At 37.6% G+C, this 14574-nt stretch overlaps 1 protein-coding gene across 2 annotated transcripts; it reads left to right on the top strand.

Annotated features, from left to right (window-relative positions):
• The first annotated feature begins 750 nt into the window (after positions 1–750).
• LOC114384786 (polypyrimidine tract-binding protein homolog 2-like) lies at positions 751–11218 on the top strand. Of its 2 annotated transcripts, none has more exons than XM_028344574.1 (11): positions 751–882; positions 1424–1629; positions 1741–1950; positions 2792–2854; positions 2934–3007; positions 3407–3502; positions 3734–3791; positions 8686–8790; positions 8887–8968; positions 9935–10047; positions 10590–11218. In XM_028344574.1, the coding sequence occupies exons 2-11, from the start codon at positions 1444–1446 to the stop codon at positions 10887–10889; spliced, it is 1287 nt and encodes a 428-aa protein (XP_028200375.1). In that variant the 5' UTR covers positions 751–882; positions 1424–1443; the 3' UTR covers positions 10890–11218. The 2 variants fall into 2 exon arrangements, with proteins under 2 accessions (XP_028200375.1, XP_028200376.1); XM_028344575.1 differs by having other exon boundaries at positions 754–882; positions 1387–1629.
• Positions 11219–14574: the final 3356 nt, after the last annotated feature.

Below are 14574 nucleotides of genomic sequence, written 5' to 3'. Positions count from 1 at the left end.
TTCCTCGTTGAATCGATTCGATGGCCTCCCAAGCTGAGCAGCGTCACCGCGTGGATCCGATCCTTCTCAGGATCCTCGTGGAACTCCGAATTGGAAGCGTTGATAGCTAGGGCTAGCTGCACCTGAAACTCCTCTTCCGACGAGAAAAAGTCCTGCCGATTCACCATCGAACTAGCGACACTGCCACCTCTGGGAGACCACCACTATGGACGTCGATGCCGATGAAGGAATCGCTAGAGTGGCAGCAGAGCTTTGAGACTGATCGTCGACACACGATGACAATGACACAGGTGACGAAGGCTCATTGAATCGATGAGGATAAAGAGCAACAACATATAAGAGAAAGAGTAATAAAAACACCAATGAGAGAGAAAAGATAAAACCAACTCCAAAAATCTAAAACCTAATTTTTTTTGTGCTTATGATAAAAAACAGTTTTAAAATGTACTAAAAATCAAAACTCACAACAACTTTTACCTATAACGTTCTAGTTTTAAAATAACATTTTAAAATCATAAACCACAAACTCACAATCACTCTAAATGGGACCTAAAATAATATGTATCAACTCAAAATTAATTAATGTTAAAAAATTTATCGGTCAAATCCCCTCATAAGTCACGTCACTGAAAATCTCTATTTTTTTTCGTTAACAGAGAACTAAAATTGTTAATTAAAAATAGAATCAAAATTAATTTTTAAGCTTTTTTTAATAAACAAATAATATTTAAACAAAAATAAACATAAATGTTGAGACTGAGCCTCGTCGTACATCTTTGGGTTGGGTTATCTGAAGCTCCTGCGGAGGAAACATAACAGCGCTTGTTTGGGAACCCTAGTTTGGCAAACATTTCAAGAATCAGAGTCTTTTACCACTCTCAGGTAATTTACACCATTTCCCTAATTGTCGTTCTCTTTTTTTCCCCTTTTTCACGCGTTCTTCTAAGTCTTCGTTGAATGGAATTTAAATGGCTCATATTTTGATAAATTGAACTTGAAACAGCATTCAGATTTCACTTATCGGATCTCCGTCAAATATTTCGATTAGGCCTGCGAAAAATTTATATTACTATCTTTACATTATTATCCCTTTTCTATTGTGACAAAATGGAGTATAAATTAGTCTATATAGGAACGAATTTTACTAAAATAAAAATTTGGTTAGGGGACTTGATTTTTGAGATAAATATGCACTCAATTATGTTCTTGAATGCTGATACTATTAATTTCTTGATGGGATGCTGGTGGAATTGAAAGTTTATATAAAGCATGGTGTCTGAATTAGTAGGAACTGAGTGTCTCCAGTTGAAAACATTTTAGATAAAAAGATAAATTATGCAGAATACTTATGCTTATATGATGGAACACCTGATTGTCATATTGAAGTCCAAGGGACTGCGTATTTGGTGATTCCGTTCAACAGGTTTAGCATTATTATCTGAAATGGCATCGGTGTCTAGTCAGCAACAGTTCCGTTACACGCAGCCACCGTCAAAGGTTCTTCATTTGAGAAATTTGCCGTGGGAGTGTACAGAGGAGGAACTAATTGAGCTTGGGAAGCCATTTGGGAAAGTTGTGAACACAAAGTGCAACGTTGGAGCTAATCGTAATCAAGCTTTTATTGAATTTGTGAGTTAATGGGTTCTTTTTATTCCGAGTTTTTCCTTTCATATGAAGCTACTGGTATAGGGGTATTGAACTATTAATTATTCATTATAAATCATATACTGTAACCTGCAGGCAGATTTAAATCAGGCGATTGCAATGATATCGTATTATGCCTCATCGTCGGAGCCTGCTCAAGTACGAGGGAAAACTGTGTATCTACAATATTCCAATAGGCAAGAAATAGTGAATAACAAAACTGCAGCAGATGTTGCTGGAAATGTACTGTTAGTTACAATTGAGGGTGAAGATGCACGCCTTGTCAGCATTGATGTCTTACACTTGGTAAGTGATTGCATGTGTGCCTTAGCTATATATGCTGAAATTGTCATCATGTGTGGATGCTGGTTGTTTAGTTTTGTTATTAGGTTTTTCTTTGTCAGGCTATGGAAAAATTGTTGACATGTATGTAAATGAATCAGCAGGCCAATGTCAAGGCAATATCTTTGATGGCAGCAATCTAGCTTAGTGCTATGGGAGAAAGAGCACATTGTGTTTGTCTCCTTTCTCCTTCCCTTAACGCTGCCTCTTTCTTCCTATTCTGCCCTTGACTCTTACCATGGTTGTAGTTTAGGATGTTGCAATTCTTTTTTCATTTGTGCATCTATGTTTCATATCTGTGTTGGCATTTTGCTTGTACTGTGTTTGGATTTAGATTTTGTCTCTGCTTTTTAAAGTTTTTTTATTTAGTGTATCACTATTGTTTGGTTGTGTTGTATACCTTTTGGGGTCTTATTTGAAGTAGGTTAATCCCCTTCTGAACATGGCAATCATATGCTGAGTTTTCAGAGCTTATGTTTGAATACAAGTGGGAAAGAAAATAAAACCATTACCTTCAAAATCTTAAATATTAATGTTATTTATTTCAGTTATATATTTTAGCAGTTATTCAGTTAAGGAAAATTATCTAATTGAATTCACTCAGTTAAACTATCTCCTTTTACCCCCCTTTAAGCCTGCTTCCAATTTTTTGTATACTGAATTATCTTTGAAATTGTATATTTGTTAATGCTCCCTGTTCTCTACATTATACCATAGATGACACCAGACATTGTTCATTTCCTGTTCAATTAGTAAGATTCATGTTGTTAAATATCATTCTGAAAGTTATTGTACACTTATGTAGGTCTTTTCAGCCTTTGGGTTTGTGCATAAGATTACTACTTTTGAGAAGACAGCAGGATTCCAGGTTTGGTGATTGGTCACCCTTATCTATTTTGACTTTTTCTTTTCATCCAATGGACACAAGCTTATACTATATATTGCAGGCATTGGTGCAATTCTCAGATGCAGAAACTGCTACTTCTGCAAAGGATGCTTTGGATGGAAGAAGCATACCTAGGTGACAGTTGTATTATTTGTCTGACATGATATTTAGTTCAACTGTGATGGACATATGGCTGTAGATGTGGTGCATATCCTCAGATTGGTCAACTATAGACTGTTGTAACTTGTATATTCACACTCTCACTTTGGTTTATTTATTATGTAGTTTATATGCTGTTTTTGAACTTGTAACTGTATGCATCATTGAATGTGTAAAATACGGTTAGTTATATAACATTCCAACTGGACCAATCATAAGAATAAATGTGTTAAGTTCAAGTTTTTTCTACTAATGAGTAGTTATTAGCACATTCATTGGCTCTGCTGATATAGTTATATACATTATGCATTATTATTGCGTAACTGTTGTTTGTTAATTATAATTGATCTTTGACTTTTGCTCCCTTGGTATTAGGTACCTGCTTCCTGAACATATGGGACCATGTAGCCTTAAGATCACATATTCTGGACATTCAGACTTAAGTGTCAAGTTTCAAAGTCACAGAAGCAGGTTTCCTGATTCCTCTGGACTCTGGTTTCTTAGGCATACATGGAACCATATTTTTATATAATCTGTATTTCTCTTACCTATGTTCACTCTTTTCCCTGGTGGTATTTAATTTATTCATTATCATGGGTATTGGTGTTCATATAGTTTCTTAGCCTTTATTTTTATGGTTATCATCACATTATTTATTGTTTTCAATTATTGTAACTCTTTTTTTTTTTTAACTTTTTCCAGAGACTACACTAATCCTTACCTCCCTGTTGCTCAATCTGCCATGGAGGGAAGTGGACAGGTAATGTTTTGACAGTTAACATTTCTCTGTTTTCTCTCATGCGAGTTATGACCCATTTAAATGTGCAAATGGAACCCTCCTAATTGCTTATTGTAACTTGATATGCACCTCATACACATCAGTGAGATGTGCCTACTACCAAGGGGTTGCCATTCATGCTGACTTCCTCAATGAGTATTAGAGCATATTGTAAAAGGTGCAGTTGCTCAACTGCAACCTTGGTTAGTTAGCTTAGTTAGTAAATAGTTAAGCTAGTGCCAACTGTCATTGAAACAGCAGGACACTATATGTATATATACCTATCTGTACATTCTGATCAAGTGGCTAATAATATTAAGCAATCTTTTCTTCATTTCTTATCCCTAGTTATTCTAATATGGTATCTAGAGCACAATGACAATTTAGAGCTTCGTAGCAATCAACGATGGCTGAAACTAATTCTTCTTCTGTGCCTGTTCGCACCTCTTCCTCTCCCTCCCTTTTTTCATCCGATTTCAGAAAAAAACTTGATGATTCAAATATTCTGTTATGGAGGCAACAAGTTGAACAGGTGATCAAATGTCATCGTCATCAGAGATTTGTCGCGAATCCTTGAATTCTGGCAAAATTCCTCAGGAAGGCTGATTGTGAAGCAGGAAATGAAACCCTGAGTATTCCGTTTGGGAGCAACAAGATCAAATCCTATTAACGTGGCTTCAATCAACGCTTCCTTTATTGATCTTGTCTCGTATTCTTGGAAGCGTCCACTCCTATCATGTTTGGGAGAAAATTCATGAATACTTTCACAAACAGACTTGTGCGAAAGCTTAACAACTACGAACTGTGGTTAAAATTAACCTAACTAAGGCAGTTAACTAACCTTAGTTACTGCACTAACAGAATAACAGAATTGACCACTGTACTAACAGCTGTCCTAACTAATCATGAAGTAAAACTTACTTATACACTGATACTCCCCCTCAAACTCAATGGGGTTGAGAATCAGAAAGAGATTCAACTGCATTCGAGTGGGTGAGAGAGGCTTAGTGAGGGCACCAGCCCATTGATCTATAGCAGGAATATGATACACTTTGAGCTCCTTAGCTAAGACTTTCTCCCTGACAAAGAGATGTCAATCTCCATGTGCTTAGTCCAGGAATGAAGAACTGGATTATGAGTGATAGCCACTGCACTTTGGTTGTCACAGTAAATCTCTGGCGTGTGAAAAGGAACAGACAATTCTGTTAAAAGAGTTTGAATCCATGTAACTTCAGCAGTAGCTTGAGCCAAGCTCCTGTATTCAGCTTCAGTAGAAGACCTAGCCACAATTTGTTGTTTCTTGGACCACCAAGAGACCAAATTGGGACCAAAATAAACCACTGCACCAGAGGTAGATCTCCTATCATCTGGATCTGAGGCCCAATCAGCATCACACAAGGATTTAATAGTGAAAGGCTGAGAGGAAGGAGCAGCCTTGAGATGCAGACCATGATGAACCTTTTAGGTACCTTAGAATGCATTTAACAGCTGTCCAGTGAGAGTCCATAGGATTAGCCATAAACTGACAGACCTTGTTCACAGCATAGCTCAACTCAGGCCTAGTAATGGTTGTGTATTGGAGAGCACCAACAACTGATCTGTAGAGAGTTGGGTCATTAAAGAAATCCGAGCCAACTTTGGTTACTTGCAATTAGCAGTCATAGGGGAAAAAATAGATCGTGCTTCTGCCATTTTGGTTTTCTGAAGCAAATCTCTGATATATTTGGTTTGAGTCAGTAGAATAGACCTGTCAGCCACAGACTTGATTTCTAAACCAAGAAAATAGTCAAGTTTCCCCAATTGTTTAAGAGAAAAATTGGAATGAAGCTTGGTGGTGAGTTGCTGAACCAGAACATTGGAAGTACCAGTAATAATAATATTATCTTCATAAACAAGAATGTAGATGATATATCTTTGTAAACAAACAAAGAAGGGTCACACTTGCTGGCTGCAAACCCAAGTTGTATAAGAGTCCCTTTTAATCTATCAAACCACTGTCTTGGGGCCTGTTTAAAGCCATACAAAGCTTTATTTAGCTTACAGACCAGGGTTTTTTGTTTCTCTATTTATAGAGAAAGCAGCTGTGGTTACAATTAACCTAACTAAGGCAGTTAACTAACCTTAGTTACTGCACTAACAGAATAACAGAATTGACAGCTTTACTAACAGCTGTCCTAACTAATCATGAAGTAAAACTTATACACTAATACTCTAAAATCAAAAGTTTGCAAACTGTTTGGTGGTGGGTGAGTTCAGGTCATTAACCTCATTTTTAGCCAATAATGTAATTTCTCATAGACTTATTTTCCCACACACTCATCACCAAAATGGTGTGGTGGAAAGGAAGCATAAACATGTAGTTGAGCTTGGTCTCACTCTACTTAATCATGCATCTCTACCTCTTAGTTTTGGGATTTTTCCTTTACCACTGCAGTATCTCTTATCAATAGATTACCTACTGCTTCTCTTACTATTGGTGTCCTATATACTGTTTTGTTCAAGCAACCACCAGATTACAGTTTTTTTAAAACCTTTGGTTGTTCCTGCTACTGTTTTCTCCGACCATACAATAAACATAAACTAGAATTCAGGTCTCATGAATGCCTATTCTTAGGCTACTCAACCTCACATAAAGGTTACAAATGTCTTTCGCCAACTGGCAGACTTTTTATCGATGTGGTCTTTAATGAATTTAAGTTTCTCTACACTGAATTGTTCTTGCTCTCACCTAAACTCAACACTTCCCCTCCATTTCCTCTCTCCATTTTGCCTCAATACCCATTGTGTCACCTATACAGGTTTCACAAACTTTATCTCCACAGGTCACTACCTCCAGTTCTTACACTTCCAATGATTCACCTCAGCTGTTCCTCATTCCCCTTTGGCATCTCAGTCTCCAATTTTGGCACATGCCATCTGCTTCTCTGCATACTTCTGTTACTGTTCCTGCTGAGTGTGGTACTTTTCCTGAACCTGCAACAACTTTTGGTTCTATTCCTCAGCCTACCCCCGAATCTAACTCAGACCCCCCTCCTGATTGCCCTAACATTCATTTTATGCAAACCAGATCTAAATCTGGTATTCCTCAAAACAGAATCCATCCCTCTGTAACTGATTGTGAACCAAAAAGTGTGAACCAAGCACTGTTTGATCCTAAATGGCATTCAGCTTTGCAACAAGAGTATGCAGCCTTGATGAGGAATCACACATGGGATTTAGTACCCATACTACAAAACAGGCAAGCTGTTGGCTGCAAATGGGTTTTCAGAGTAAAAGAAAATGCTGATGGGACTCTTAACAGATACAAAGCAAGGCTGGTAGCTAAAGGATTTCATCAAGTTGCAGGGTTTGATTTTAATGAAACCTTTTCTTCAGTAGTCAAACCTGTTACAATCCGACTCAATCACTCTAGCATTAACAAATCAGTGGGACCTTTCCCAACTGGATGTAAATAATGCCTTTCTGAATGGGTATCTTGAAGAGAGTCTACATGCTACAACCTCCAGGTTTTGAATACAAAGATACCTCTCTGGTCTGCAAACTCAACAAGGCTCTTTATGGGCTTTAAACAGACTCCAAGACAGTGGTTTGACAGACTGCAAACTACCCTTCTATAGCTTGGTTCACTGCATGCAAGTGTGATCCATCCCTCTGTGTACAAAACTCATTCTCACACCATTTATCTAGTGTATGTAGATGATATCATAATAACTGGCAGCTCTACTCAACGGGTTCAGCAACTTACCTCAAAGCTTAGTTTTAGCTTTTCTTTCTAACATCTTGGCTAACTGGACTATTGTTTAGGAGTTGAAGTCAAATACATGCCAAATAATTCTGTTCTACTCACTCAGCAAGTATATTAGCGACCTACTGCAAAGAACAAAAATGACTGAAGCTCAGATCATTTCCTCTCCTATGACATCTAGTTGCAAGTTAACCAAGATTGGTTCAGATCTGTTTTCGGACCCTACTATGTATCAATCAGTAGTAGGAGTTCTGCAGTTCACTACTATTACAAGACCTGAACTTAGCTTTGCAGTAAACAAAGTATGTCAGTTCATGGAAAATCCTCATGACTCTCATTGGGTGGCTGTTAAGAGGATTCTCAGATATCTTAAGGGATCCTTACATCATGGGTTTCATCTAAAACCTACTGTTTCAGGTATTCCTATCTCTGTGATGCTGACTGGGCATCTGATCCCAATGACCACAGATCAACGTCTGGAGAAGCCTTCTATTTGGTCCAAATTTGATATCTTGGTGGTCTCGCAAACAGCAAGCTGTGGCCTGATCAAGTACAGAAGCAGAATGAAGCCTAACTGCTGAGATTCAGTGGATTCAGACGCTGTTGTCCGAGCTTTTTGTTCCTTTTACCACTCCAATAGTATTCTGTGACAACCTAAGTGCTGTTGCTCTAGCCCACAACCCAGTTCTTCATTCAAGAACAATCATATGGAGATTGATATATTCTTTGTAAAGGAAAAAGTTCTAGCTAAACAGCTGCTGGTGCAACATGTTCCTGCCCTTGATCAATGGGTGGATGGCTTGACTAAACCGCTCTCTCCCACTCGGTTTTTCGACTTAAGGAGCAAACTCAATGTGCTTGAACCACAGTTTGAGAGGAGGGGGGTGGGGGTGGGGGGGGGTGGTTATTAGAGTATATTGTAAAAGGTGCAGTTACTCAACTGTAACCTTGGTTAGTTAGTAAGTAGTTAAGCTAGTGGCAGCTGTCATTGAAGCAGCAGGACACCATATATACCTATCTGTACATTGTGATCAAGTGGCTAATAATATTGAGCAATCTTTTCTTTATTTGTTATCCCTAGTTATTCCAACAATGAGGAATGTGTTGTTAACTTATTTATAACTTTTGCAGCCCATGGTGGGTTTGGATGGAAAGAGGCTGGAGGCCGAGAGTAATGTTCTTCTTGCATCTATTGAGAACATGCAGTATGCTGTAACCTTGGATGTCTTACACATGGTACTTTAAGTGGTAGTTGCTTATTTCTGACATTACTGACTAACAGTACAGTTTATCTGATAATATATACTGTCTTCACTCTGCTTTCTGTGGCAGGTTTTCTCTGCCTTTGGACCTGTCCAAAAGATTGCAATGTTTGACAAGAATGGTGGTTTACAGGCTCTGATTCAATATCCAGGTTAGGTTCTCTGAAAAGCTTTACCATCTTTGTTTTGATATATATGTTTATACTATGTTTTTACAGTTGATAATTATTAGGGTTGTGCAAACTGGTGTGGCTGTCAATATTCTTTATATTTCTACGCTTTGAACATTATATTTGGGAAAGTATTTGAATCAAATGTGCTTCTGTGTTGCATGGTTCTGTGAAAATCTGGTTTTTATGATCTACAAATTGATGAGGGGCAAAATGTTACTGTGTGCTTTGGTATATATACTCTGATGAATTCCCTTGTTTGGTTATTTGCATTTTTTTCCTTAGAGTTTCTGCCCATTATGAATAAAATCTAATGTTACTTGATAACAGCAGCGGTCCATTGTTGAGATGATTTATTTTGGATTGAAATTTGTAAGAAAGATGACTCTAGCTTCACCTTATTCTTCTCACTATCTTCTCTTCTGCAAAAAAGTTGTCCAAAGACACATCCTAAAGGTTATGGATACTTCTCATAATCTCCTCAGCAGGGTAGAGCTATAAATTTCTTGTTGGAAAGTTCAAACACAAAATTATACAAGGAATCATGGTTATCAAACTAGTGAGTTAGTAACTTGTAAACTCACAGGCACATTCCGAGTTAACTTGTTAACAAACTTGCTTTTTGGTAGACTCGGAGTAGACTCAGTATACTCATGAGTTTAAGTTTCAGTTTGCTGGTTAAAAAGTTTAACCCAAAACATTCATGTAATGTACTGCATTTTATTTATTTAAGTTATTTTATGGATTATTTAAGTGTCATTAGTCCTTTTTTAGTTATTTAAATGTTATCATTTTAAGAACTTGTGTTTTGTAATTGTGTAAACTTATTATTTATGTTTTGTTTGGTGTAGTTTGAACTTATTATTTATGTTTTCTTTGGTATAGTTTGAACTTATGTTTTATTTTATAATATATGTTTGGGATCTTGATGTACTCTTTGGATTACAGATATCCAAACAGCTGTTGTGGCCAAGGAAGCCTTGGAAGGACACTGCATATATGATGGAGGTTTTTGCAAGCTTCACATCTCGTATTCGCGTCATTCTGATCTTAGTATAAAGGTAACCGATCTACAATGTATAAATGAGGATTCATGTCATGAGTAATGTTTGTAAGAGTTCAGTGTAATGATGAAAACCAGAAAGGTAAAGTGAACAAATCTTGTGCAACTATGATCAAATAATGGTCCATCCGTTATACAAGCATATCTAGACCTATTTGTTTTGGGATATACAGTTTACTGACCATGAGATTCTAGTTTTGGACCTATGGTTTTCAGGTTGAAGTAAGCATGTAGCTGTGTCAATATATGCTGAAAAGACTTCCACTGGATCTTTCCCGATTTCCCTTATTATTATTTGTTGTGGAATTTCTTGAATGCATTAATGTCAAGTATCCTGTCCCAAATAATAAATTCATATTTTCTGTTCATTATGCTTGGCAGGCGAGGGGAATTCCCTATTCAATTGTTATTGAATATTATGAAATCTTTTTCCAAGCTGTCAGCTAGTATGAGTCCATTTATTGTTATTTAACTTTTAAAGAAATGCACTTCTGTTATGTGTTTGGAGGTTCAAATGTTTTGGGATTTGTGTGATTACAGGTGAATAATGATAGAAGTAGAGACTATACTATTCCTAATGTACCACCACCTGTAGTGAATGCTCAGCCCTCAATTTTAGGGCAACATCCAGTTCCCATGACGGGTCCTCCTCCTCAACAGTACAATGGAGCTCAATACGCATCAGTTACTGAGCAGACTCTGATGCCTCAATCTCAGGCTGGATGGGGGACAGCTCCATCTCAGTCTATGCTGCAGATGCATAACAATCCTTACACGCCATCTGCTATGGTGCCACCGCAAACAGCCCCTGGAATGCAGTTTCCAAGTCACATTCAATAGCATCATGCATCTCATGTCTCTTACACAAAGTGGCGAACATAGTCAGCGCATCTGCAGAAGTGAGGACTACCATTTAAATTGTGGCTTTTCCTATGTGAGGAAACTGGCGTTTGCCAATGTGATTCCAAAATTCTCTCTCCCTTTGTTTATTATTAGATGAGATGAGATTTTGATTGTAAGCAATTGGCCAAGAACTTTTGGTTGGCTGGCAACACAGGAAAAAACTACACATTCTATTTTTCGTTTATTTTGACTTGGTTTGGCATTTGTTTTTCAGATATTGCTTTAAAAAAGTTAACAAGGCAATGAAATAAAAGTTGTTAATGGAATTCTTAGGTAATATATGTAAATCTTAATTCTAAATGAAACCCAACGTAGTTTTAACTTGTCTTTTTTTAATATTATTTTTTTAAAACTTCCAGCCTTCTAGGTTCTAACATGAGTAACCAAGTATCGCAACCTACCCTTTGGCGAGAGGGTGACGCAAGGTTCACGGGTGCGTCTTCCTTGGGAGAAAAATGCGCGGAGTCGTCACCAACGTTTATTAAAAGGGAAACGTTAGAAAAATCAAAGGAAAGGTATTAACACCTCTTACGTTTGTCACAAAAGACAACAACCTTAGATTTAGAGTTGTGTGAAATCATGTATCCTAAACTTTTTGTCTCTTTTTATTTTTGAGGTCGACAAAAGTAGGGTTTTTGCTCCTACGTATCCTCTATCGAAGAGAAAATCAAACCTACGTAGTTCTTTCAAAAGGGGCGAATCAAGTGATTCTTTTTACTTGGAAGGTGGTCATTTAAGGCGTTGGACCTTAAAATGATATATTTTACTTGGTGAGAAAAGCTAAGGCGTTGGACCTCTAACCATCTCACGAGGTCGACAAAAGCGGGGCTTTTGCTCCTACGTATCCTCCATCGAAGAGGAAATCAGACCTACGTAGTTCTCGCAAAAGCGGTAAAGTTACATGTTGATTTTATGCTTTTGAACGGTCCATGTTAATCGATAAAAGCAAAGAGGACCGTTTAAGGCGTTGGACCTTAAAACGGTTTTTAAGTGATTTTTATGGACAAAGCTTGATTTGTGAGTTGATTTTAACCTTAGTTTCACTTTGGTTATTAGTCAATTCATTCAAGGAAACTTCCAAAGAAAAACGTCCGATTGATTTTTTTTGATTATTTTATTCAAAGATATTTTGATTATTATTTTTTTTAAGATATTTTAATTATTTTATTATTATTATTATTTTTTTATGTTTAACCGAGGTTACAACGTAAACGATCGGTTAGATTTTGTTTTAACAGTGATTAAACGAGATTACAACGCAAATGATCGGTTGAAATTCATTTTATCATTTATTAGGTGAGATAACGGCTTAAACGATCGGTTAAAGCTCGTTAAAAATGGAAGAAAATAAAACCGAAAATGAACGAAATGAAGATGAAAGCTAAAAAATAAGAAATGAATTGAAAGTCTCGGATTCGAAAACTTACCCATTGAAGAACGAAGAACGAACGAAGAACGAATGAAGAACGGTGAAGAACGATGGAAAACCTTCACGGATTCACTCATGAAAACATCTCGGAAGCGTTACGGAAGCACCTCGGCTTGGATTTTCTTCACGGAAACAATTTTTTTCACCCAAAACAGTTGAAATGCATAGCTAGGGGGATCCGGGATCCTTAGAACATCCCCCTTTCGCCTATTTATAGGAAAAAGGGGGAGGAGGTTGCCGCCCAGCTCGCCCAGGCGAGCTGGGTTGCTTCCTCCAGAAGCAAACCTGCTTCGAAAATACTATGGAAGGTTCAAATTCAAAATTTTGAAAATTGTTATTTGCACCCCCCATTTTGATAAGTTCACCCCCTTCTTTTGTAATTTATGGAAAAGTTAAGGAAGCCTTACGGAAGCATATAGGACTTGACTTTCTTCTTTTTTCTCTTCCTTCTCACCCATATTAAGTTAAATATGCTTATTTAGGGTTATGGGAATTTTACGGAAGCATTACGGAAGTCCCGGAAGCCATTTTTTAACAAAACGGGGGAGGTGGTTGCCGCCCAGCTCGCCCAGGCGAGCTAGGTTTCTTTCACCTTAAGCAAGAAAATGCCCAGAATCCTCTAGAAGGGCCCAGATTTGAAAATTGCTATTTGCATCCCCCATTTTACTAAATACACCCCCTTTGCCTTTTTTGCTGATTCTTTTTCCGTAACGTTATGAAACTTTACGGATTACGTAACGATACTTGTTTTCTTTCCGTAATGTCACAACTTTACAGATTACGCAACCATCCCCTCTTTGACTTCTGGAATGTTACAGAACTTTATGGATTGCGCAATAATGCTTCCTTTCGACTCTTGACATGTCGCGGAACTTCACGAATTGTCTAATGATGGGTGTCAAGTTCCTCGAAGCGGTCATGCGAAGGTCGCATCCCACCAAATAGATGGTCCCCGAACGAAATTAGGGTATGACAATTGCCCCTCTTTACTTACCTTTTATCGGAGATAGGAGAAAAGTAAAGATAAGACACTGATTTCGTCCGTCTTAGCCTCTTCCGTAATTAATCTATGATGATTCCCAAAGGCCATCCTTTTCCCATCATGGGGATTTAATTGATCTTAATTACAATAGTTCCAACCAAAACGATTTGAAATAATTGACTCCCGTTTCTCCTTCTTTTTCTCTGAACAACACAAAACAAAAAATAACATAATATACACATATACACATTTTTTTGGTGAAGGAACCGATTGGGAAAATAACAAAAATTGTATTTTCCCCTCACCGGGGGCTCCGTACTTGATAATGGAGGATGCATGAACAGCGCTAGGCAATCAATTCATGGGACTCCGGACTCAATGATGGAGGATGCACGAACAATCAATTCGTAGGGCTCCGAACTTGATGGTGGAAGATGCATGAACAACGCTATGCAATCAATTCATGAGGCTCCAGACTTGATGGTGGAGGATGCATGAACAACGCTAGGAAATCAATTCATGAGGCTCCAAACTTGATGGTGGAGGATGCATGAACAATGCTAGGCAATCAATTCATGGGGCTCCGGACTCAATGATGGAGGATGCACGAACAGCGCTAGGCAATCAATTCATGGGACTCCGAATAAGATCTGAATTTAGGACCGAATGGTCCACCGGGTTCTTTCACCTAAAAGGCGAACATGCTTTAGCAAGGAAAAAAATAAATCATTCACGAGAGCACCATATTTTAGAGAAACAATATGCTTATGCCAAAATAGTTTTCCTTGTAACCGAAATGAAGGGTAGGATGTCAATGTTTAGCTTTTAAATGAACATTCAAGGGAAACGTGATCGAGGCCGTACCTGAATCAAATAAATATTAAAATGTAGTAACTAGGAAGTGATCCTAGGTCGTTTCCCAACGAGCAATGATACATCAAATGTTCATAACAGATAGTAGGAAATAGTAACAAATTGGGGGGGGGGGGGGGGTTGTTTGCTTTTGTAAATTAAACAGCGAGTAAAATTGAATTAGAAATTATCAGAATTAAAATACGTTGCTTCCCCTTGATTCACAAGCAAGTCTCTTATCCTAGGTTGCGAGAATTTATCCTTTATCAGTTCAACCACTTAATCCAACCCTAAATTAAATTACTAAGCGAAATTTAACATAAAGCATTCATTATGTGATTAAGCATCACACACACCAA

The sequence above is a fragment of the Glycine soja genome, chromosome 14 (genome assembly GCF_004193775.1).
Source record: "Glycine soja cultivar W05 chromosome 14, ASM419377v2, whole genome shotgun sequence".
Taxonomy (NCBI): Eukaryota; Viridiplantae; Streptophyta; class Magnoliopsida; order Fabales; family Fabaceae; genus Glycine; species Glycine soja.
Note: the sequence above shows the minus strand (reverse complement) of the source record. Positions and strands in the feature narration are given on the sequence as shown.

Excerpts from the sequence above, each read along its gene's own strand:
- LOC114384786 (XM_028344574.1), top strand. The coding sequence starts at position 1,444 with ATGGCATCGGTGTCTAGTCAGCAACAGTTCCGTTACACGCAGCCACCG. Across the intron at positions 2,855-2,933 it reads AGAAGACAGCAGGATTCCAG|GCATTGGTGCAATTCTCAGA; the intron begins GTTTGGTGATTG and ends TATATATTGCAG. Across the intron at positions 8,791-8,886 it reads CCTTGGATGTCTTACACATG|GTTTTCTCTGCCTTTGGACC; the intron begins GTACTTTAAGTG and ends TTTCTGTGGCAG.